This window comes from Camelus dromedarius, chromosome 11, assembly GCF_036321535.1.
Source record: "Camelus dromedarius isolate mCamDro1 chromosome 11, mCamDro1.pat, whole genome shotgun sequence".
NCBI lineage: Eukaryota > Metazoa > Chordata > Mammalia > Artiodactyla > Camelidae > Camelus > Camelus dromedarius.
In genome coordinates this window covers 54,301,306-54,327,550 of record NC_087446.1, presented here as the reverse complement: position 1 = coordinate 54,327,550, position 26,245 = coordinate 54,301,306, and the positions used below count along the sequence as shown (strand labels likewise).

At 37.6% G+C, this 26,245-nt stretch overlaps 1 protein-coding gene across 3 annotated transcripts in view; it reads right to left on the bottom strand.

The window, feature by feature from the left end:
• Positions 1–26,245, bottom strand: part of DIP2B (disco interacting protein 2 homolog B) — a 194,891-nt gene that overhangs the window by 60,025 nt on the left and 108,621 nt on the right. For 2 of the 3 annotated variants that reach the window (XM_031462583.2, XM_031462584.2), the window contains exons 3-6: positions 25,849–25,977; positions 13,506–13,631; positions 3,184–3,396; positions 205–360 (exon numbers count right to left, since the gene is read on the bottom strand). In XM_031462583.2, the coding sequence (XP_031318443.2) occupies positions 205–360; positions 3,184–3,396; positions 13,506–13,631; positions 25,849–25,977 (624 nt within the window). The remainder of the gene's footprint in view (positions 1–204; positions 361–3,183; positions 3,397–13,505; positions 13,632–25,848; positions 25,978–26,245) is intronic. The other variant, XM_031462586.2, reaches the window with a different exon arrangement.

Below are 26,245 nucleotides of genomic sequence, written 5' to 3'. Positions count from 1 at the left end.
TTGAAAGTACAGCCTAAGTCTGAACAAGTGTCAGTGCTGCTACAGGGCAGACTGTTGGAAAGAGGGAGCTCAAGAGGTCTTGTTTGAGTAGGTCAGCTGCAGTGTGGCTCTGTGACTGCTGGACGCCAGGCACTACTGTTTGTAATTTGAATTTTTTCAGCTTAACTAATATTCTCTATTTAGCTACCAAAAAGAGCTCCCTACCATCAGCTGTATCCATAAGGCTGGACCTGTTGGATCCTTTGTGCATGCCTTTAACTATCCCCGAGGGGGGCAGATCAATATTTGCTGGGCGTATTGAGGAAGATGATGACGAAGAAGAGGTAGTTGTAGTGACGTCAGGGGGAGCAGAGAAATTCTCTAAGAGGGGAGAAAACAAAACTTAGAATTATATTACGTTACCAGTAAAAATAAGAACCTTTAAATCTTTTTTTTTTCTTTTTTTGTTTTTTGTTTTTTAACACAAAAGAAAACGACATGTACAGGGCATTAGCTCTTATAAAACAAACTTTTAAATCAATTCTATCAGCAAGACACAATGAGAGAGAAAGAAGTTAAGCCAGGGCATATTAGTTTTCTAAAATTACTATTTTTTGAGAACTTGAGTAGCCTTAGTAAGATCAAATCATGTATTGAATACTTCTCAAAAACCTTCTTTCCTACACAGAAAGTCTGGCAGAAATTCAATGTTATAAAAATAATCAAAATAAAATAAAAATTGCAAGTGACTTCAAAATGAAACCAAAGTATGATCATAATGGCTACAAATATTCTAGTCTCTTGAGCATCTCTTCATGTTTACGTTGGTTTATCCATAATATCTCTTCTTCCATTGGAGACAGAAATAGTGGCTTAGCAGTGGGTCGGATTGCTTAAGCTCCCAGATGAAGAAAACCAGATGAAGTCCACTTTTCAATTTTTTATAAAATAACCCAGGGGTAACTTGGGTCTACTTGACAGATAAAGTTCTTCCCTTGCTCTAAAAACATGATTAAAATGTTATCGGATTCTACTTCATATAGGGATTTTTTTTTTTAAGGGAGGGGCTGGGGATTGAAACCAGGACCTTGCACATGCTAAACACATGCTCTACCACTGAGCTATACCCAGCCACCCACCTTGTAGGAATTGTTAATGTAAAGAAACAATGAGATAAGTTGGAAGAGAGTCATTCAACAGGAATGTGTTACAAAAAACTTACGGGGAGCAAAAAAGAAGTGAGAAAAAGAAAGTTATAGGAAGCAAAATATACCATTCACAAGAAAAATGAAAAGCCATTCATAACTATGAAAAAGGGAAAAAACATAATATAAACAACTTCTAAAATCAATTGGGAGTTAAGGTTTCCATGTCCCCAAAGTCTGTAATTACTAGTTTAACAGTTTTTAAAGTTTTAAAAACTTTACTAGCACAAGTATACTGCAGTATATTCTTTCTGTAGGATAATGAGGTAACAAAGTATTAAATACAGACTTTTTTATTTGACCCAGAAATTCCCACTTAATAGGAATACATCCTAAGAGGAAATAATCAAACAAGTGCACAAAGTCATGTGTTAAAGGATGTTTCATTCTAGTATTCATAATAGCAAAAAACTGGATACTTGAATGTCCAAAAGAGGGGAACAGCTCAGGGCATAGCCAGAGTGGCATATTTTGAAATCATAAAAACAACAGTCTAATTACATATTAATGATATAAAAGATGTCTATAATACACTGCCAAGAAAAGCAGGTTATGAACACTGTATTTAGTATAATTTCATTTTTGTAAAAACAAAACCAAAACCTTCCATATTTATATACAAATAAAGTCTAGCAGGATATACATGACAGTGATAAGACTGAAGGGTTAGCCACAGAAAGTGGGTTTACAGGTTATTTTTCTTTTATCTGTATTTTCAAGTTTTTCTATTAGAAACATGAAGTGCTTATTAGGGCAAACATCCGAAAGGCAACAATGTTGGATAAAATGTTTCTGTGAGTACCTAAACCACTTAAGTTTTCAGAGTTGAGGCAATATGAGATATGAAGTCAGATGAAATCATCTTGCTAAAAAAATTCAGATAAAGTTAACTGGGTATCAGGACAGTATTTTTAACAAATGAAACTGCTTTTAGACAAATGTGGGGATGAACCCTGACTCCACCATGGCCCTGATGCCCGCCCTCCCAAAAGAAGAGGTGGTGAGCATGCTCATCTGCAGCTGCTCTGGGAGGTTCAGTCAACCAAGGGCAGAGCTGAGAGCAGAGGACAAGTCATTAGCTGCTGGCACTTGGCCTTGTAATGTGGGCAAGCATATCCTCAAGGCAGCTATTTTCTAAAAAATTACAGGCTTGCATTCAAAGCCTTCCAAGTTTTTCTTTTCAGAAATCAATTAACAGAATAAAGATATATATAAGGTGATACAGAAAGGTCACTGATATAAAAATTAAAACACCAAAATGCAAATGATTGTCAATAAAAAAGGAAAAACCATCACAGACACATGATGTTCATATACATCACTTAATGCTATGTGTACCAACCAATGAAGCAAAAACAGAGATCTGAGGTATATCTTTATCTGCAGATGTCACAGACTCTTAAAATACAAACACACACATACAAACATAAAGCAGAGCCAAGCAAAAGCTATACTCCATACAGGAGCACCAGCAGCAGGGAGCAGCTCACACAGCACCAACATCCTCAGCCTGCACACTCCAGTTGCAGCAATAGCACAGCAGCAAGGACAATAAATCCAGTCTTTATGCTGAAGACACAAGGGTCTCAATGACATTGTCTTAGTTCAGAATTTGCTCAGGTTTGATGTTTTTTTGTTAAAGAGGATGCAGACAACAATCCTGGGAAAATCTAAAATGTTACACCTTTTAACTGATAGAATATTTTCCAACAGGGATAAACCGTGCTAAGACTGGTGTTATATCCTGCAGCTTGAGCATTGCTTATGGAAATAGCTATGGCTTCAGGTGGGCAACACTATGCACCAATAATGCAGACACTCTCTATCATTCCAAATGTACTGCTGGTGTTTCCTTCTTTGCTCATTAACTGTCATGTTCTTTCTCATTCTGTTTTTTTAGACCACTCTGAAAAACCTAATACAAATCATAGACTATTTCCTGGATGCTGGGAGCCAAACGGAACATAATTTGAGCTTCTGAGGTAGATCCAGCTCCTACCTATTCGAGTATTGGCAAATACATCAGCTAGAGACCCACTGGTTCCTTTGACCTCTCCATGGGACAGCGTAGAAGATGCAGATGAAGAAGTGGACGATCCCTGAATTGAACGGTTGATCCAGGACTCAGGATTCTGTAAGCTCTGTTGCAAGGCAGCAGAGAGCGCAGCTTGGCGTCTCAGAGAGCCCTCATCCTCAGAGGCCGAAGACGTGTCTGTGTGGAATTAGAAAAAAAGAAGTTCTCGATCCTGCCTACAACAGAGACCTTTCATATCTTTCTCATTGATCACACATTCAATTGGACAGCAGCAAAACATTCATATTCTTAAGGTAGATTAATATGTAAAGTTTCTTAAGAATCTCAAGGAAAGATTTATGAACCAAAGCCTGCAAAAATAAAATAAAACAGCTGAAATCTAGAGGTAATTTGAAGCTCTTTTAAAAAACCCCTTACAGACCATTTAAACTTCATTATTTTTCTGTTCTGAGCTTAATCAGTATCTAAATTCTTCTGGCTTATTCCTTATGTTCAAATAGCACTGAAGTGCTTCTATATCTTCCTCAGCCTCTATTAGAGAACTCTGTGATAGGCTCCTACACTGATTTTGACAAGTATGTATTAGTGTCTACTTAAAAGCAAATGATCTTATATTGGATATATAAAAACTCATTTTTGGTAACAACAGCTAAAGTGCCAAATAGTGAACTAGGTGTTGAGGAACTGATGTGGAGTAAGAAACAGTGCTCAGCCTGGAGGCAGCTATGGTTTTAGGGGAAAAGCTAGCCAGTCACAGGGCACAGGTCAGCTCTCCAAATGTGACTGGAGAGGACGGAGATCTGTATGTTTCCCAGTCAGAGAAAACTGAGAAATTCACTGAGGACTGAATTTAGACTGGTTCTGACTTCAGGAAAGCAAGGCCTAAATTAGAAAAGCATGTTGAAAAAAAATAAAAAAGAAAGGTTCAACCAAATATAGGATAACCAAGGGAAGCAGAAGTCAGGAATTTATTCCAGGGCTCTGAGCTTACAAGGCACACAAGTTAGAGCGGCATTTGGTCTGATGTGAGACATTCTTCTAATGATTTTGGGGGTTATAATTTATGGCCTGTGGATTGAATTTCTTTCATTTTTTTAAAATCAAATATTTTGTGGTTAGTCTGGCTGAACACCTCCCTTTAACTCAGGTGAAACTGTTGGTCCATGTTCTACTTTGGTTCAGAGAGCCAAAGAGATAACTAACAGGGCTAGAACACTGCTAGCAGCTGACAACGGAAATTTGAACAAAAGACTAATTTAACCTAGAAGTCAAATTCTGCAGATCCAGAATAAGACAGAAAGTTAAAATAATAACTATATCCTTGCTTCCTGCTCTGAACTGCCTAAGACTTATTATCTCATATTGAAGGTGATCTGAGGCCCAAGACTGTTTTCTGTTTGTTTCTTTGTCTTTTAAACAACGTACTACTTAAGTACAATATGTGCCAGGAACCATGTCAGGTTCTGGGCATTCTTAGATGTATGAACTCCTATGAGACAGTAAATGCCCTGAAAAGGTGTACCATCTGGTACAGGAGATACAAAACTCCTCATACTATTCCACACGAATACAACAGATGCTAAGAAATGGGGTAATAAGCAAAGGGTTTCACAGGATGGGTACCAATCTCAGTCAGGGATTTCAGATACTTCTTTGTAAATGGAGCAGACTTTGAAGAGGTAAGGGGCAAAAGATAGATGAGGCTGGAGAGGTAAACAGTGACCAGACCCCAAAGGGATAAAGCAATGAGGTGCTTGAAAGGGGACAGAGATCTATAATCAAAAGGAGGGTGATAAAAGGAAAATACAGAGAAAGAAAAGTAACAGCATCTGTAACCTTTTACTTAAGGAAAGCATTTTTGCATAATTTCCAGGAAATATTCTAACATTTCAACTGTACCTTAGGAAGCAGAGAATTCTGTCTTTGCAAACATGCTTTGAAAAAAAAAAGTGTGTGTGCAGGAAATGGGACAGGTGAATCTGACCCTAAGAACAAAGTATTTTCAGGATAATATATCTCAAGATCCCAAAGACTCCTGGGTTTGCAGGCTGTCTTCATTGCATCATTTATTTTAATCTGTGTAAGTCTAAAATCAGAATAACCCAATTTAAAAAAGATAGTAAAACTAGTATTTTCATGATTAAGTTTATGGAAAATTGGCTTCATTACATTTCTATATTGGATCAATTATGTAATTAGGCATATTGTTTCAATTCAATTACCTCATTTGCCTGCCAGTCCTCCTCAAGAGTGTTTAGTGACTACAACTGTGGGCTTAGTGTAGTGGAAAAAACATGGATTTGGTGTCCTCCTTCTATTCGCACGCTGGGGCTCACCACTTCCTAGCTATGTGACTTAAGGCCAAAATTCCTCACCCGAGAAGGCTGTTTGCTTGTCTGTCCATTCAACAAATACTACTAAGCACTACACTAGTTGGTAGGAGTAAAATGGTAAGCAAGGAGACACAGTCCCTACTCTAACAGGACTTAGAATCTTACAGGAATTTAGAGCAGGCATCCAAGGAAGGGAGACCTCAACCAAGGCTGGAAGGGTGGGCAGGGATTACTTAGGAGGGGCACAGAGGCGGGGAGAGAGACCAGTCAGACAGAGGAACAGAATGTGAGAAAGCTTGGAAGGGACAGAAAACAAAGCACATTTGAGGGTCTGAAAAAAAGGAGACGAGCCAAAGCACAGGATGCAAAACTGGCTGTGCTGAAAGATGAGGCTGGATGAGTAGACAGCACTGTGTTATTAGGGGCCATGTCGGTCATGCTAAGGAAACTCGCCTTTGTGCACATGGCTGTGGGTGGCCACGAGACAAGGTACAGAAAGCACCCCCAGCAGTGCTGGCATACAGCAGTTGGCCAATAAACATGAGGCCCTCTTCTCCCCTGAAAAACCCACCCTATGTTACCTCACAGACACAAAACTGTGGCTGTGCAAAGCTTATAGCTGATCACGTGTTAAGATCACACAAACTGTAAGCACTGCTTTAGGACTCTTTTTAAAAATAAAATCGAGCCCCCCTTAAATATTCATACATTTATTTGGCAGCTTTTTAAAAAAGTAACTGTCACCCAGGAAATTGCTATGGATTAGCAGAAAACTGGGCAATACTGAATTAATATTAATAGAAATAAAGTTATCATTTTCCCACTGATTCTGCTCTGGTTGAACAGGAACTCACAACTCATCTATCATAAACAAAGTCCCTTGCCTAACCTCTCATATATGTTGAATATAATAGGTCTACACAACAGAAAACAATTTTGGAAACATTTTTTGCCCTTCAGTTTATAACTGCTGTGATTTTAACACAGCACCATTAAATGTTGATCACCAGAAGCCTAAAATCCATTAATAACCAATTAGGAAACTAAACAATTAGTCTGTGGATTTTAAGGAAAGAAAGATCCTGAATTTGCTATCTGTTCTTAACTGCTGTAGCACTTTAAGTCTTTAGCCATTTGTGGAAATGATTTGTGGAAATGATTCTCCTCTTCTTGGTAGAAAACATATCTATTACATCTAAAAATGTTCATCTTAAAATTTAAAATGCCTACCCTATTATCTATCCATTCCACTCCTGGGTATCTGCCTAAGAGAAATGAAAGCATTTATCTATACAAGGACTTGTACATGAATGTTCATAGGCACTTTATTTGTAATAGCTAAAAATTAGGATCAACCCAAATGTCTATCAACAACTGAAAGGATTAGCAAATATCTTTATGCTGGAATACCACTGGACAATGAAAAGGAATTAATTACTGATACACACAACAACATGGATGAATCCCAATATAATTATGCTGAGTTAAAGAAGCCAGACGGGGGGGGGGGGGGGGAGCAGGTGGGGGAGGGGGAGGAAGACGTATAACTGTGTGATTCTATTTACATGAAAATATGAAATTCTAGAAAATGCAAACAAATGTGTAGTGACAGAAAACAGATTAGTGGTTACCTCGTGGGGATGGGGAGAGTTGAGATTAAAAGGAAATTATGAAGCAACTTCTAGATGGTGACAGATATGTTCATTATCTTAATTGTGGTGATGATTTCACAGTTTTGCTATGTCAAACTTAGCAAAGTACATGCTTTAAATATGTTCAGTTTATTGTATGTTGATTAGAATTCAATAAAGCTGGTTTCAAAAGATTTATAGGGGTGAAAATGATGCCCTGGTTAAAGGATGGTAACATCTGAGGGTCAGTCAATACAACCGGAGGGTGTATGGTGCAAGCTGAACAGGTTTCTGGAAGATGGTGCCTGCCACTGGGTTCTGACAGTTGTCACCCGAATTAGACCCAAACACCAGCTTAGAACAGCAGGTAAGTCAAGATTCACTGAAAGAAAGATCTCACCCTAACAACTACTGCAAAATATGCCCCATAAACTAGGTCAGGAAATGTTTGAGCTTCAAAGAACAAAGGAAATAACCACTAGGACAATTAGTGTACAATATTCTGGAGCCCAAGAGAAGAAATTTTTGCATGCATTGTGTGGGTTGGGTGGGAAGGAGCGGTATCAGGCAGGTGGGTCAGGGGAATTAAGGACCTTCAGAACCTTCAAGAGAGACAAAAGAAATTTCTATGTAGGCAAAGAAAGAATCGGAAGCTTAGGAAGGAAAAGCCTTAGGGACTCAAGAAGGGGCACCCTTAGCATGAAAGCACACCTGGAAGAGAATATTAAAAGGTTAGTCCTGGAAGTAGGCCATTCTGAATCTATCTTGGGCTACAAATTCTGAGCAGCTTAATCTAGCACTAAACTCAACCAGGGTGGGTACTGATTCACCAGACAAGGATTACGGAGATTTTTAGAACTACCCAAGAGATTTTTTTAGCATCTCACACTAATCTGTGTGCATAGAGAGCTGGTTGGGGCTAAAAATCACCACATATACCCTAATCAGCAAACGCCCATGAGTGGCCTGACCTTTAATATTCAAAGTGGGATACTGATGAGAGAAGGGGCGCTCATTACTCCAGGGTCATTCTACTATAAGGGGTCTCCAAACACTGTTTTTCTGGGTATTGTCCCACATCTATGAAAAATATTACACAAAATTAATATTACAAGTAATACTGGGGTGAGATTAGATTTTTTAAAACCTTTGTGTCTACTTGAAAAGTTAGATCAAACATGCAACAACTGTTAGAGCTCCAAAATCAACAGAAAACACTTACTTGACAGTATGGCAGAATGACAGGCAGTATGTCAAGTGGTTTAGAGAAGAGGCTTTTAAAGTCAGACTGCTCTGAACTCCCATCTTAGCTCTGCCGCCAATAGCTGTTGGGCAAATCAGTTCTTATGGGTCTTAATTCTACTGTTTGCTGTTGTTTTTCTATTGATTCTTTCTCACGGTGTTTTCTATTTTTGTAGTTCCTCACAAAATTCAGTGGATCTTTACCTGTGGGATTCCTAAGTCCCTGTGTTGAGGTTGCATCTTTTCAGAAACCACTTGTGCCCAAGGACCAATTTCTAACATTAGTTAGACCGCTTTCTAATGTTAGTTCTTACCAGGCAGGACACTGAAATTCAGATCTTGTACCCACTGATCACAAATTCTTAGGGAAGGTCCCTGCCCACATTATTCCAACAGGCAAGCTTTTTTTGACAAGGTCTTCTTTGCCAGCAGGTTAATTTTTTCTAGTTTCCCCTTTTGCTGAAGCTGTGAGCCCCTCTAGGGATCTCAATTCCAGCTTCTAACCTTGTATAGGTCCAAGGTTTTATCTTTTCCACCCTTATAGTAATTAAAACTTAGGCCTCTTGTTTACTGCCTCCCCTCTTTCCCCAGGGCAGCCAAAGCCAGCCCCATCTTACCACACTGATTTTCAGTGATCATTCTCTTACCCTCTTCCTCCTTTGTATAGACAAGGAAGCTGATTATAGTCTATTTACCATTTCTAAAGAAAAATGTTCTTTCTCCTGTTTCTAGGAGACAGTTTTCAGGTTATCTAACTGACGACACAACTGCAAATAGAAATCTGGGCAACTTACTGAGCCTCGCTAAACCTGTTTTCTCATCTGTAAAATGGGACAGTGGATTGTTGAGTAAACAAATAATGAAAAATGTATGTTAAGCACTTAGCCCTTTGACTAGTACACAGAGGTACTCAAGAAATGCTAACTATGAAATTACTTTTATTGGCAAACCTTAAATTTTATAATCACCCATTGAAATAAACAAATTCAATCTGACAGAGTGGGTTTTTATTGCGCTTTGACTTAAAGAATATAGAATACTAATCTTCCAAGTAATTATGGAGCGTAACCCATACTGATAACGAAAGTATGTTGTTAAAAAAATCCAAATCTATTAATTAGAGCACATTTATAGACTTCTGATTTGCTACCTCTATTTACTTTGTGGTTTTAACTAAAATTAGAATATCTGGGGAAAACTCCCCAGGTTGGTAACTGAGACAAGTATTCTCTTTTAAGTTCAAATTTACTGACTAATACATGTTTTGGACTATAAGCTCTCAGAATGCAATAGCTATTCAGTGTGTTTGGAATAATACCCACTCTAGTACCTTGCATACAGGAGTATCTGTTAAGTAAAAGAGGACTTCCCAAACATGACACTTAAGTAAAAAATAAAACCAAGAAACTTGAGTCTGACATATAATTGCTGTATGACCTGGGGCAAATCACTTAGTGACTATCACCTGTTTGTTTCCTCGTCTCTAAAGAAATCTGGCCTTCCTACTTCACACACTGGTTACTTATGAGGAACAAATTAGCAGGGCATCTATAGGTATATGGAAGTCCTCTGTATACTACAATGTACTATAATTCAGTAGAGTACTGTCAAAGTGTGTTAAAAACGTAACAATATCCTAGTCTGTTCATGGGCATCATTTTCAGAGAGAAACATGGAGAGGTATATTTCTCCTTGTCCAGTCCTATGAATTACTACTGTAGTCATTTTCAGGCAGGGCCCTCTGTGAGACAGCACTCTAAATTCAAACTTCATTCAACACAAGCCAGTCAAAGTAGCTTACTGTGTTTTGGGGTCATTATGTGGTCTATCTGGTCATCTGTGTACCCTCAAAATGCAGCGTAGGGTGAGCCTACATGGGTGCAGAAAAAGCTTAGAGGGGAAAAAAGATGTATGCTGTAGTTTTTGCATTGTGTTTATCCGTATGAATGAGTAACAGCGTTACACAAAGAACCCCTACAAAGAGCTGAGGTAATTGCCTCATGACATTAGTAAATGATTTCAGCACATAAAGAGAACTGGATGGCAGTAATTCAAGCAGTTTAAAAGGCTCTGAAAAAGGCCACAGGCACTAAAAGAACCATAGATTGCTACCAACTTGGAGAATTTAAATTTTCCAATCCACGAGACAGAAATTAGTGTATATATAAATAAGCAAATTTTAGATTGACTACCATTTTATTATTTGAGAAGGATTTATGAACAAAAAACAAATTATCTCTCAAGCTAACAATTTACCATATCTCCCAGACTACATGATACTACGAATAAAGCCAAGATTTATGACATATTTTGCTCCTTTTATCCTTTTTATTAAATCCCTCTAAAAACAGCTCTAAACCTTCACCAGTTCAGTAATTCTGACAGTCATGTGTGTGTGTGTGGGGGGAGGGGTTCCCAAAGAAGCCAACTGGCCGGGGCACTCCAGCAGGTACCTTAGAAACTAGGTCCACATAGCATAGCACGTGCAGGGTAAGGGCCCTGACTAGAAACATGCTTTGTGATGCGTGTGTTGTGTGACTGCCTGGATAGTGCACAAAGCACAACACAACTAAAACACTGAAATTTGAGGTGAATTTTGCCCTGCAAGAGTGGCTCGACTTTTCTAGAAAAAAAGTCATAGCAAGGTCATTTTTATAGCTGCCTAGAATCTGTTTTTTTTTTTTTTCAAATCAGCCTAAAGCCAGCAATAATTAACTTCAGTTTTCTTCTTCCTCTCCATCCCTGGAGCCTCAGCATCTCCTTTAAACTTCAGAGTTTCAGGGGCTACTGGAGTAAATATGCAAGATAAAATCAACCAGCCATCCCTGGGTTAGGCTGTACTGGGTTCTGGGAGATGGGGACATAGGATTAAACTGCAACAGTCACGTCTCTAACAGCTGGCTCTCAGATGCTTGGAGAGAACAGAATCCAAATCCTAACTTGGAAGAGCAAATTCCATTCCCCAAAATGAAAGGTGCTAATGGAAGCCTTATGATCCAGTTCCTTGCACATTGCCTCATACTGGGGCAGAGTATTTGTCCCAGGCAGGTGCTGCATCAAGCTCCAGCTCTATATGGGAGTCGCATGAGGTATCAACGTGTAGGGTACTCTCAATGTTTCTTCGTGTTGGAAGAAAATTCATCTTTTATTTGACAACACTGATGTCCCTATGAGCACATTAACGTCTCTCAGATACTATTCAGAGGTCCCTGGAAGAGGAGATAAGTGGACAGGAAATCTTTTTATTACTCTGCTCTGCTGGACAAAGGTCTTAGGAGAGAGGATGGAATCTTTACAATCATGAAATTATTAAAACACACAAGGTGATCAAGAAGATTATGCCCCATCTTTAAGGCTGCAGACAGAGCAGAACATTAATGTTTAGAAACACAGGGGCCTGTGGTGCATTCCAAAGGACTACGGTCTCAATTCAGCAATGAACAGCCATGATTTGTTTCTAGAGTTGGTAAATTCCCCTCGGGCGATGACTTTTGTAAAGGGACAGAAAAGCTTTCCATTCCTTCCGAGCATTCCTGCGCTGCACTCTCACATTTCACTCGAGGCCGTGAGAGCAGACTGTTTACTGTGAAACTGCATCTCCTCAGAACAGCTCTGGAGAGACTGTTTCTAAGATCTCTGAGGCACATTGCTCCCTACCCTTTGCCATTTACTGCAACTGAACCCTCAGCCGTGTGGCAGCAGAATCTGCCAGCAAGGAATAGCTACTGAACTGAGAGCCCCCTTTGTCCACGAGGACCCAACTGGTGCTGAACTAATGCGGAAGGGAAGCCATCCAAGATTCTGAATGAGTGGGCTGGAAGTATGCACCACTATAGGCACAAAACGTCTCATTGTGGTGGTCTGCTAGAGGTATCCCCTGTTATGTTTTGAGAAACACTTGAAGCCACAGAGCTATTTCTCTTTCAAACATATTGACATCACAGATGGAAAGAAAAAAAGCACACACAGTTAATGAGCCCACAGCACACCCCAATGCTCTGAGAAGTTAGCCAAAACCTAGGAGAAAACTATTAATATGAACCTAGGCCAGGGAACAGGATCAGTGTGAACAGCTCAGCTTGACAGCTGTGAATTAAAGTCAACCACAGCAAGGTAACCTTCCTAGGAATCTCCCCCAACAGACACGCTAAGTCGCTTAGCCCAAAACAGTACAGAAAACGTTTTTCCCCAAAGATTTCATTACCAGGAATGTGACAGTAGAAAGACAGACACTATACTGAGGCTCTGAAATAGATTTACTATGTTTAGTCTCAGAGGCCTACACCAAGATCTTGTCTGGGATTTCATTGAAAAAAAAGTTTTTTAAGGTTTTAAAAAACTTTAGGAAAAATTCTGAATAAATAAGACAACTTAAAGTTGTTTCAGTTGTTCCTCAAATATGAAATTATAGCTCTTAAATTAACTTTGGGTGGGGGTAAGGCTTCCAAGTCTGAGAGATGAGGATGGAATTTTTAGTTCCCGCAGATCTCATGATCCCATTATAAAAAGTGGATTCTTAAAAATATATAAACACATACAAAATATATTAATACACATATATAAACACACTTAACGTATGTTTTTCAGGTTTATTGTGACTTTGTATGATTGCTCTCCCATCATCTTTTATGACAAAAAATTTTGTCCCAAGTCCATATATTGCTATGACTGTTACAGAGACAAAGCATCTGACTGCAGAGTAGAAATTTATTAAAGACATGTATGACTGTGCATGATATTTTGGGTATCACTGAGAAAAGTTATTTAACCACAGAATGATAATATTGTAGATCCTAAACTCTGATCTGTATTTATTTATGACTACATGAGTTTTAGGGTTATAGCAAAGAAACGCTAGAAATTCAGAAGGACATTTTTTTAAAAAACAGCTTTACTCTTAAGGCATCTTTTTGTTGGTTGGTTACGAGGCGACAAAATGTGCCGCCTTCAGTGTGTACTCTTAAACACCTCTGATGACGAGGAGAGAGTTCTGGGTCCTACCCCAGAAAAGAAGCAGCAGAACTTATTTCAGAAACATCAAAGTAGTACCTGTCAGAGAGAAAGGTTCTGATAAACCTACCAGGAGGTGTGCAGGCATCCGCAGGAGACTGGACAAATGTGGACCGCCTTTTGGTTGGCATGGGCAAAGCCATTTTCTGTTCTTTATGCTTTGCCAGTGCGGCTTGAACTGCTTCTGTGTGGATATCTGAAAGATTAAACATATGCATTTATTAGCTCCTGCCTCTCAAAGTGTTTACTTCTGTGAGCAGAACTATCGTCTCAGTCGTTGAAAAGGGTTGTTTAGGTGACTTTCACTTATCATTTGAGTTATAACAATTAAAAACAAAAATGGAAAAGAGACAAAAGAAGAAGTCAAGGATAATTTACAGAGAAGGAAAATAAAGCCCCGAATGATGAGACGGCTTAACACAGCAGACAAGGCGCTAATGGAGATAAGGGTGGGGGGTGGAGACAGAGGGGGAGTCTGACATGCACCTGTGCCAAGTGGGGATCTCACCCCTGATCGGAACAAGTCCTGTGTGCAGGTGCCTAGAGGACACTCTCTGCTCTTCAAGCTTAGGATCTGCTTAACTGTCTGAAAGGTGTTGAGACTGCTCGTTCTATACCATATGAAGAGAAAGGCTGATTTTGATCCAGAAAATATAAGGGGTGATGGGACTTGTTTGCCACTTTGATCATAAAAGAATTCAGCTCTCTGCCTGAATGTCTAGATGACATCTCAAAATTAACATATCCATACAGAACTTTTGATTCTCCACTCCCATCCCCAAACTCACTCTACATTTCTACAAAATAGGATCATATTATACACAGTATTTTGTACTGTGCTTTGATTTTTTAACTCTTATAAAATCCTACTGGGGTAGGTAACACCTGAGCTGGCTTCCTAGTTATCAAGGATTTCCTCTTCTCAAGGAATGGGCCCAATCTACATATGTAAATGATCCTTAAAAGCCTGTCTGTGTTATGTAAATATGCCCCTTTTGAGAGTTGGACCAATCAGATCCTGTGTATGGAGTGGGTGGGTGGGAATAAGATTTAAACTCTGAATTAAGAAAATGCACCTGCTAGAGCGGAGTCACTTGAACGACAGTGCCCTAGAAAGAAGGAAGTCCTTGAACTTCAAGGTTTAGATACCCAGAGCTGTCTCTTCCTTCCTAGGGATGGCTCAGCTGTTTCTCTGCTTCTAAAATCTACCCTGGCCACTTAAAGACAGCCTGAGTTGTCCTCTCTCAAGCAACTGAAAAAACCTTCACCAATATAAATAGAAATGTCTTTCAGTGTAAAGGTAGGCCTATAATATAACTTTAAAAGGCTGTGTAGTATTTCACTGTATGAATGTTCCATCATTTCAAACAACCTTGTTTCCAAAATTTTTGCTACTATTCATACAACTATTCACAGCAAGAATAATTCAGTATTTTCACTTTAGCACATATCTAATCCTATTTCTTTAGGATTAATTCCAACTACTGCTGAGATATATTTCCTAAGAACAAGGAAATACATTTTTTTTTCTTATTTTAACCATAGTACATTTATCAAAATCAAGAAATTCAAAACTGATACAAACTATTATCTAACCCACAATCCATATGCCAACTTAGCCGACTGTCCCAGTAATGTCCTTTATAGTCCCCTTCCCTTTTTTTTTTTTCCTGATCCAGGACACAATAGAGAATCACATATTACATTTAGTTGTCATTCTCTTTATCATTCTATAATCTGGAACAGTTTCTCAACCTTTGTCTTTCATTACCTTGACATTTTTGTACAGACTAGCTGTACTGTAAAATTCTCCTTAATTTTGGTTTGTTGATATTTCTTCATAATTAGGTTCAAGTTATGCATTTTGGCAGGAATATCATAGAAGTAATGCATCTTCTAATAGTGACTTTGATTACTTGGTTAAGATGGTGTCTGCTAAGTTAATCTACTGTAAAGTTACTATTCTTTCCTCTGTGTAATTAATAAATAATTAATGGGTGAATACTTTTGAGACTACGTAAATGTTGTTATACTTCATTAAACTTTCACCCACTAATGTTAGCATTCCTTGATGATTCTTGGCTGAATCAATTATTATTATAATGATTACACAATGATGGTTTCATAACTCCATCATTCCTTCTGTATTTATTAGTTGGTATTCTGTTATAAGAAAAAGCTTTCTTTTCTCCACCATTTATTAATTTATATCAATTTGGACCTATCAATTCTCATTTTATTCCATGACTATTCTGTTACTAGCGTTACTTATTTTGATAACCTTATATCCCAGCTCTGGTCAACAGGAGCTCCTTCAAACCACCTTTTATGTCCTTTTGACATATTCCTGACATTTTGAGTGTTCTTTGTTTCCTGGTACAAGATGATCCATGCTCATCTGGTACATTGCCTGCTCCAGCACTGGAATTACACATTTCTCAAAGTAGCTCTGGCTCATCTTAGTGGTGAATGGTATTTAGAAACCAAGATCTTAGAACTAGGAGTGTGTAGTGCTGTTGGGGTATCCTTCTTTCAAGCTCTTTCAGTAGATAAAGAAATATAAACATAAATATTCACACAAATACATCTATATCTATTTTCATCTATATCTACATTAAAAACAATGAGTTCATATTAATACCTCCAATTCCAATTCAACACCATAGAATTCATTCCAATCTTCCCCTTTTCCATTTGTAAACTCCCTTCTCTAACAGTAAAACCTGGTTCACAGTGTAATTAATACATTTTACTCATTCACTCAATCCCACAATACACAGAAAGTAGTTTCACAATTCATATGAAAGATACATCTAACCAGAGTTCAGTATTTGTTTGCAGTTCTTTTTGTCTTTAAACTAAATTAAAGTACTGTGTGCAAAAGCTATTTGAGTTAGTTCTTACCCCTTTCCCCTTTGGTGGTTGTATTACTCTACTGAATAACGTAGTTAGGCTCCTTTGTTTTTCTTCATATCCCATAGGTCCTTCCCAAAGGTGTGGAATAAACATTAGGTGACATAGTAAGAAATATACATTTGGTTTCCGCCTGGGTTTCTGACACTGAGTTCCTAAAATCCCGGTAATTTCCTGACTGATAGGAGTGGTTTTTCTTCTAATGAGGTAACTCTTAGTGGGATCCTAGATAGTTTCAGAGATATGTTGAGATACTCAATATTTTATTATAAAATGGGCTTTGTGTTAGATGATTTCACCCAACTGTAGGCTAATATAAGTGTTCTGAGTACATTTAAGGTAGACTAGGCTAAGCTATGATGTTCAGCAGGTTAGGTGTATTAAATGCATTTCACCTTAGAATATTTTCAACTTACAATGGGTCTATTAGGATGTAACCCCCATGGTAAGTTGAGGAAGATCTGTACTTGTGATTGGCAGCTTAAGTGGGGGCAGTCTTGTGGGAATGAGCCTATGGAGTCTGCACTAACTCCAGGTAGTTAATGTAAGAATTTAATTAAATTGTAGGACACCTAGTTGGGACCTGCAGAGAACTGGAGAATTGTTTGGTGTGGAAAACTCACATATTAGATGTCAGAAATAGTGTGAGTAAAGATAAAATTTTCCTTTAATTAATATGGTTCCAAAAGTCAAAACTATACCAAAAGGTAAAGTTAAAGATGTGTCACTGCCTCCAACACCCACTTCTACCCCAATTTCACACACTCTCAATAGGTAACCAATCTCCTTATTGATTTATCCTGCCTATATTTCTTTTTACAAAAAATAACCAGCTACGAGTCTATTTTCTCATATCCTCATCCTTCATACACAAAAGGTAGCATACAATATACACTGTTTTGCACTTTTTTTTTTTGTTTACTTAACAATATATCCTGGAACTCTTTCTATATCAGCTATTAGAGATCTTCATTCTTTTTTTAAATCAGCATAGAAAAGAAGTAAAATTGTTTCTGTTTGCAGATGACTGTTCTTATATGTAGGAAACCCTAAAGATTTCACAAAAATATTTAGAACCAATTAATAAACTCATCAATTGTAGGAAAGAAAAATCAACATACAAAAATCAGCTGCATTTCTTAACACTAACAACAAATCATCTGAAAAAGAAAGTAAAAAGATAATCTTATTTATAATAGCTTAGGAATAAACATAATTAAAAAAATCCTTAGGAATAAACATAATCAAGGAGGTGAAACACTTTACACCATGAAACTGTACACTGAAAGAAATGAGAGAAGACACAAATAAATGGAAAGACATTCCACGTTCATAGGTTGAGAGATCTAATATTGTTAAAATGTTCATATTACCCAAAGTAATTCAGTACAATTTCCATCAAAATCCCAAAGGCACTTTTTGAAGAAATCGGGGAAAAAAAAAATCCTGAATGCATATGTAATCTCAAAGGACCCTAAATAGCCAAAACAATCTTGAGAAAGAAGAACAAAGCTGAAGACTTCACCCTTCGTAATTTCAAAACATATTACAAAGTTACAGTAACCAAGACTATGATATTGGCATAAAGACAGACATACAGAGTAATGGAACAGAACAGAGAGCCCAGAAATTAACTGTTGTCAAACTGTCTTTGACAAGGGTGTCAACACTATCCAATGGGCAAAAGATAGTCTTGATAGAAATAAACGGTGCTGGGAAAGCTGGAATATGTAGGAGAATGAAACTGAACCCTTATCTTTCACCATATACAAAAATTAATCAAAACGGATTAAAGACCTAAACACAGGACATAAAACTATAAAACTCCTACAAGAAAAGATAGGAGAAGAAACTTCATGACCTTGGAATGGGTAATAACTTCTTGGATAGGATACCAATAACACAGGTAACAAAAGCAAAAAATTGAAATGGGACTACATCAAACTTTAAAACTTCTGCACAACAAAGGAAACAATTAACAGTGTGAAAAGGCAACCTACAGAATAGGAGGGCCTATTTACAAACCATATATTAGATAAGGAGTTAACAACTAGAATATATAAAGAACTCCTACAACTCAATAACAACAAAATCGCAAATAAGGCAATTTTAAATGGGCAAGGGACTTGAATAGATATTTCTCCAAAAAATATGAAATGGTTGTTTAAAAAAGAAAAAAGCAGAAAATCTCAAGTGTTGATGAAGATGTGGAGAAATTGGAACTCTTGTGCACTGTTGGTGCGACTGTAAAAGGTACAGCTGCTATGGAAAACAGCATGGAGGTTGCACAAAAATTTAAAAATAGAACTATTCATATCAATCCTACTTCTGGGAATATACCCAAAAGAATTGAAAGCAGGGTTTTGAAGAGATATTTGCACACCCATATTCAATGCAGCATTATTCACAATAGCCAAGATGTGGAAGCAATCTAAATGTCTTATGAATGGCTGAATGGATAAATAAAATGTAGTATATACCTACAATGGAATATTATTCAGCCTTAAAGAAGGAAATCTTTAAAAAAAGAAAGAAATCTTGTGATATGCTACTACACTGACATTGTTAAGTGAAATAAAATAGTCACAAAAAAATACATACCACTTATAAGATGTATCTAAAGTATTCAAATACATAAATGTAGGCAGCAGAATGGTGGCTGGCAGGGGCTGGAGGAGGGAGAAATAGAACTGCTGTTCAATGGGTATACAGTTTTAGTTGTCCAAGATGAAAAGATTCTAGAGAGCTACCAACAATGTGCATATAGTTAACAACAATGTAATGTACACTTAAAAATTGTTAAGAGGGTAAATTTATGTTATGTGTTTCTACCACAATTTTAAAAAAGCTTTTTTTTATGTACTCTTTTATTACATCTGGATTTTGAGTCTCAGAAAGCCTTTCCACAGACCTTCCATAAGCTTTAGATTATAGAAAACTTAACTAATGTTTTCTTTCAGTACTTATACGGTTTCTTTTTTACATGTAGATCTCTGATCTGTTTGAAGTTTTTATCTGAATATGGTGTGAAGCATAGATTTACTTCATCTTTTTCCAGTTGTCCTAGCATCATTCATTAAAAAGTACTTTTTCACCCCAGTAATCTGCGATGCTATCTTTATCATATACTAAATCCCAGATGTACTTTGGTCTATTTCTGAATTTGTTATTCTATTCCAATGGTCTGTCTGCCAGTTCGTGTGCCATATACCACACTATTTAATTTTAATTAGAGTCTTTGGAGTATGTTTTAATAGCTAGTAGGTGTAGTCACTCACATATGTTTTCCTAGCTATTCTTACATGTTTATTTTTCCAAATGAACTTCAAAAATATATTTTCTAACTCCATAAATAAATTTGATAGTGTTTTTACTGAGATTAGATTAAATTTATAAACTCATTTTGGGAGCCCTAACATCTATGTGATATTGAATCATCCTATCTAAGAACAAGGGATGTCTTTCCATTTATCATGTCTACTTTGTGTCATTCAGGGTATTTTTAAGTTTCCTTCATAAAGGTTTTATACAATCTTGAAGCTTATTGCTAAATACGTCTTATCTTCTTTATTGCTTTTGTGAATGACATTTGCTCTACCATTATATCTTTTGACTGGTTATTCTTTGCATATATGAAGGCTACTGATTTCTGGACTAATTTCAAATCTTGCTACTTGACTGAACTTATTTTATGAAATTAATTTTGTCATTGATTCTCCCAGGCTTCCTATATGAATTATCATGTCAACTGCAAATACAGTTTATTTCTTCTTTCCTAATTCTTACGTATCTAATTGATTTCTCTTGTCTATTTGTATTGTTTTAATCCTCTAGTAAACTTAAATGTTCACATCCCTAGGATTAGGAAAGCTCCTGCAAATAAGAAAAAAAGAACAACCTAATTTAGAAAAAAATAGGCTGAGGCAACAGACAGGTAGTTTAGAGGAAGCACAAATGGTCAACAAACATATTCCAAAATGTCCAATCTCATTAGTAATACGAGAAAAACACTTCTACCAACAAGGTGGGAGAAGGTCCATTTCCTCACATCTAAGGACAACATTGGGCTGGGTTTTTTTTTCATCGTTCCCAAAACGATAAGAGTAAAACATTATTTTACATTTTTTAAAGTAGCTCCTCCTATTCTTGGCTTGTTTTTATGAAGTGGTTAATACATGGTACATGGTACATAAGTGGCACAGCTGGGCTTTAAGGACAAGGGACAGAACAGACACCAAGTGCCCTTACCTGCTAGGACATTACTATGGATGGATGGATGGATGGATGGATGGATGGATAGATATGGATAGACTGAAAGACAGCTGTGTGAGATGTGTGAGTCATTAAGTAGAGAAGGACAGTCCAAGGAGTTACCTGCAAGCCAATAAGGAGCACACCATTTTTACCAATTTCTAAGTATTGACCCTTCAACATTTTAAATTATGGCAGAGGCAGCAACTATTCAGTTCTGTAACATTAGGATATCACATTAATTTTGGCACTACTCTAAGTGCTGGTGGGGAGGAGCAATGAAATTTTAATTTTGCATTTTACATTCCCCTGCCTTTACAAACTATGTCTACAAATTATGTTTTCTTAGCTTGGAATGTCTATACAGCAAACAGCTTCAATACCCTTCAAAATGGCTCAGACATTGCCACCTCCATGAAGCCTGCTCTTGATAGTACCCGTGCCCAGGCTTCTTCCCCTGTCACTCCCTCTTCTATGCTGCCTCTATCTTACACAAAGGACTCCTGTGTTTAAGAAAGGTGTCCTGTGTTTTCATCTGTGCTTCTCTTGCATCTAAATTGTGCTTGACTCATAGGAGGCCTACAATAAATGTTTGCTTAACTCAACTGAATTCATCTTCCTTGGTACAAGGAAGTGTATTAAAAAAGGAATAAAATGGTCTTGGTACCAGTGGCAGCTACCTTGGTAAATGTCACCATATCAGAGGTCATATTTGAACAGAGAAAGAAAGTTCTCTATTAAGGTGACAGAGGGAGTTACTGTTGCATTTAGCCCCTAGCATTAAGTCAGAAGAATCCAAACTTAGACTAAAAATCATTAAGAACTGATGTTAAGGCTTCAAATAATTTACTAGGGATACCACTTTAAAAACTATCTTTTACAAATTTCTAGTTATAAAATAAATAAGTCATGGGAATGGAATGTACAGCATGGTGACTATAGTCAATAATACTGCATTGCACTTTTGAAAGTTGCTAAAGGAGTAAATCTTAAAAGTCTTCATCATAAGAAAACAACTTTTTTTAACTACAAAAGGTAATATAATAATGAGACCTATTGTGGTGATCATCCTACAATATATACAAATATTGAATCATTATGCTGTATACCTGAAACTAATATAATTCTGTATGTCAATTATATATCAACTAAAAAAAGAAAAAATCTTTATTATTTTTTCACTTAAAATTAATACAGATAAATTTTGTTACATGTATTTTATATTTTACCACATTAAAAAAACTGGAAAAAAATTAACATACATATTAAACATACATAATGCTAAGTAAAAACTTTCCCAAGACACATCACTTTCCAGAAATAATCCAATCTCAATCGTTTGCTCCATATTTTTCCAGATTTCTGTATCTGTGTACATAATAATATATGTAATTACTATTACTAATGTTTACAAAATTTAGATCATATGCTTCATAGTCTACATACTGTCTTCCACTTCTTACTTAAAAAATATTTTGTACATCTATCCATATCTGCACAAATAAATCTATCTCACTGTTTTTCTATGAGCCTTCACAGAATTTTTAAACTAGCTTTCATAGAATTCCATTATGTGGATCTACTATAACTTATTTAATCATTATATTTATTATGAACAATACTACAACAAACATTTTTTTATCTGTAGCTTTGGGCTCATATGTAGGTACAAATTCCTAGAAGCAGAATTTCTGGGTCAAAGGGTATGAATATTCCAAGTTTAAAGGATACTTCCAGACTGTTATGCTGTTCCTTTTAAGGCCAATGTACCAACCTACTTTTGGCTCTGAAATGAACTTCAATATGGCATTTATATTTATTACCCTAGTTTAGTGTCCCTAAGGTTTACTTAGGTGAATCAAGATTGCCATGTTTTACTGACTCTGATGCCATCTTATATGAACACAGCCGGATTTCAGGTAAGCTGAAATGTGAAAAGCATCCCTCTTATATTAGATGGGACTACGATTCTTAGCTGTCTTGGAAAACATATGATTAACTGCTTATACTGAGAAAAAGCATTTTCTCAACAGAACAACAGCACATCAAATGCTCACACTTAGTTATTAAAAATATCACATTTCCAAGGGCACTGATACATGAGATATGAAACATGTGATGGCAAACTTGCTAAAACTAGGGGCTTTTTCACAACAGTCAAGCTTAAAAGGCCCATAACATTGGATAATTAATAATTACAGAGCATGTTCTTTTCCAACATAAGGATCATGGCATCAGACCACAGAGCAAATCAAACCACCCACTTATTTTCTAACATAGTGAGCCCTGGCCCATACACCTGTGGCAAAAGGAGATGTTCACAGTTACTGTATTAGCAAAGCCTCTTACTGATAAGAACAGGCGGCTCTTTTAAGTGGTTTTGACTCATTCACCAACCTACAGTTCATCATGCTCTTTGACAGAGAAATCACTTCTGAAGTTCAGTCCCCAGACGAGGCTGACTTTGGCCAGAAGTACATGAAATGTGGGTATCATTTTCCAGCACTAATGTTTCAGCTGAATAAGGTGATACAAATACTCCTTTAGAGTCCTTTTTCTTGTTGTCTTTGTTGTTTTGTTTGAGGTGGCTAATTGCTCAAAAGATTAACATTAAAGGAGTTGTCAGGATGACTTACCACCCAATCACTTTCCATCTCAGGCATCAATTGTGTATTTTCTACACTTGTGACCATAACACGTGTGTGTAGAAACGTGCATCATGCCTTGATGTGCAGGAAAAAGAGGTACTAAATAAGTGTATCTGAAATGTCAGACCCTCTTGGCTAAGCACAGAAGAACAGAATCACGTTGGATCATCTAAACTCTGAATAAATACAAATTCGTTACACCATGTCTGAAACACGAAACACCAAGTGTATTTAGATTTGACTATGACTGGTTGAAATGCTGCAGGTGTTAATAAACCTCCACCAAGTGAGGGGATTTTCCAGTTACACTCACTGAAATTAATATTAAGTCCTTTCTGTGTACCCATCACTTTATTCTGAATGCTTATAATTTTTCCTAAACATACCCTACATTCTTACGCTATTTCTGCAAGTGACATGTAAATGTAACCCTTCCTATGAATGGGGTGGTGAAGAGGCGCAGCTCAACTCCCATCAGTTTCTACAACTTATTTGCTCTACTTTCTTCTTATTTATGGAAGCCAGAATTCTCAGCATGTGCTAAGCTTTTCTTTGCTATTCAGTTGGGCCCTTTCTAATGTACTGAAAATGTGATTTTTCAGAAAAAAATTCACGCTTGAGGCCTCTTCTTTCACGTTCCCCCCTCATGACAGTATCGCAAAACTCTCATAACTTTCAATATCTTCAGGTTCTTAAATCATTTTTGTCCCCTACTTCACCTCCTCTTTGGCCTTCTTCTGGCTACTACCCTAAAAAAAAAGTTCCAGTGAGACAAATAACCAAAACTGGACTATTAAACCCTCTTCAATACCCCTGCACCTAATCAAGAGACTCCACAGTCTAACCAGCATCTGATTCACAGATTACACTTTCTGATATTGGGAGTAAATCTGAAAGAATTGGTATATAAGAATAGGGGCTGGAGATAGTTGGGTTTTAGTAGGTGAAAGTCAAATTTTTATACCATTGAATGAGCTTAATAAAGCCTTTTTTTTCTCTCTATGTGATCAGCTTGGACATAAAGTATAGAGAATTCTCTTTTGAGTTCCTTACTAATCCTTTCATTATATGCTGCAAAAAAAATGGAAAACCAAAGTTTAAAAGAAAAAAAAAAAAACCTCCCAGAAGGCGAGGAGTGAGAGCTGTAAAAGCCAAAACCCTTCTGGAGTGGTCAGAACGTGCTGCTGGCCCCGAGCCCCAGCCTCAAAACACAGAGCAACGCTGTTCTGGGAAATCGGGCTACAGTCTTGGCTGAACTGGAGCTCCCGATATGTGTTTCCAAATTCAGCCTTGCCTCCCTCTAATCCATTCCCTAACTAATAACCACTTTTATTCCTTCCTTTTCCCCAAAATATCTATTTAGCTCTTATATATGCTAGGCCCTGTGCAGCTGGCCCGAGCTGCTAGAACAAATCACAAATCTGTGTTAACTGCTCTGCTGAAATCCTTCAGTGGTACTCAAGATTCCTCAAGATTTGGACTCTGACCATCTTTCTAGCCTCATCTTCACCACCTTCTGGGCCCTTGCTTTCTGAGTGCTAGACATAACGAACTACTTTCAGTTTTACTATCTGATGCCATTTCCCTATCTCTGCCTGTCTGCCGTGATACAGTTTATTCTCTGAGAGCCTCCTCTGATCACTCAAGATCGGGTTAGGTACAAGAGGAAATTCTGGTGTGGCGTACAACCTCTATTTTTTTGACTGAACACTTCTCATCCCTTCCTTCCAGTGTGTGAAAATATGTATCTAATAATATCAGCTCACAAGATATCTGCCATCACGTCCTTTTCCTCGTTTTCTCTAAAGCAGTTTCTGAGGGTGTGATATAGACCCTGTTTTTCAATTCAAGAAAAGGATAAGGTAACCTTGGCTGGTGAAAAGGAGAGAAAAATCTGGAGAAAGTAAAATAACATTCCAGTTAGTTGTCTGGCTTAATTCTGCTACTTCTTAAAGCCACAAATGTGCTGCGGAGACTCTCTTGGCGCAGTGGACAATAGAAGGGCATGGGCCGGGCTCACTGTGCCGTGTGTCCTCCTGAGGGTCTACGGTCCAGTTCTGCTCATCAGTGCTGGGCGTGGTTTGACTCCCACTGCCAGCCATAGCACGCTGCCTTTTCCCTTCTCCTGGGTATCTTCTGAGTCAGAAGAAATAAAGTTTAAGAATTTGCCAATTTGAAGTTTCACTATGAGTTTTTGTTCCAGCTCCATCAGTCAAGAGACTTATCCACAGCTCTGGCAAACACAAAAGGACCTGCCTCTTCCAACAGAGTCTACTGACCTCTCCCAGTACCATGCCATGAGACCCTAACCCCCTGCCTTAGCATTTATTTATTCACATTGCCTTTGTACTTGCCTGGGTCCCCTTCTGCCCTTGAAGGCAAAACGTACTATTTGGGGCCATATCCCCCCAGCAAATAAGAGCACCTACTATATCTGGCATGTAACAGGTACTCAATAAATGGCTGATGAATGAATTAATACAGACTTGTTGGCACTTCAAGGGAAAAAAACCAAAACAAACCTTAGCAGCTCTCAGGATACACAGACCATACTTGAGTCAGTAAAAACTATTTCACTGGTGATTTTCAGTTCTCTCTCACCTGATCGGTATCGTTCATCCCTGGCTCCCCCAGATCGAGTTCGGTGGTACTTAGAAGGAGCGGAAGTTTGAGCTGCAGATGGAGCAGGTGTCTGGTTTCTGTGTTCTTTCTGTACTGCTGAATCAGTTTCTAAAAAAGGAAGTTTGGAAGGTGGTTATCTGATAATAATACCTAACTTTTTCTGAGAAATTTACAGCATTTCCACAATACTTTGAGGTAGGTACTATTACCCCGTCTACAGTAAAGGGTTAGAGAGCTTTAAAATACATACATAACGAAGATGCAAAAATATCCAGACTAAAAAAAATATCATCTCAGAGTTGTAACTGCCAACAGGTGATGGGAGAGAAATAGCAAGAAGATATAAGCAAGTGAAAAAGCCATTCCAGAGACTCTA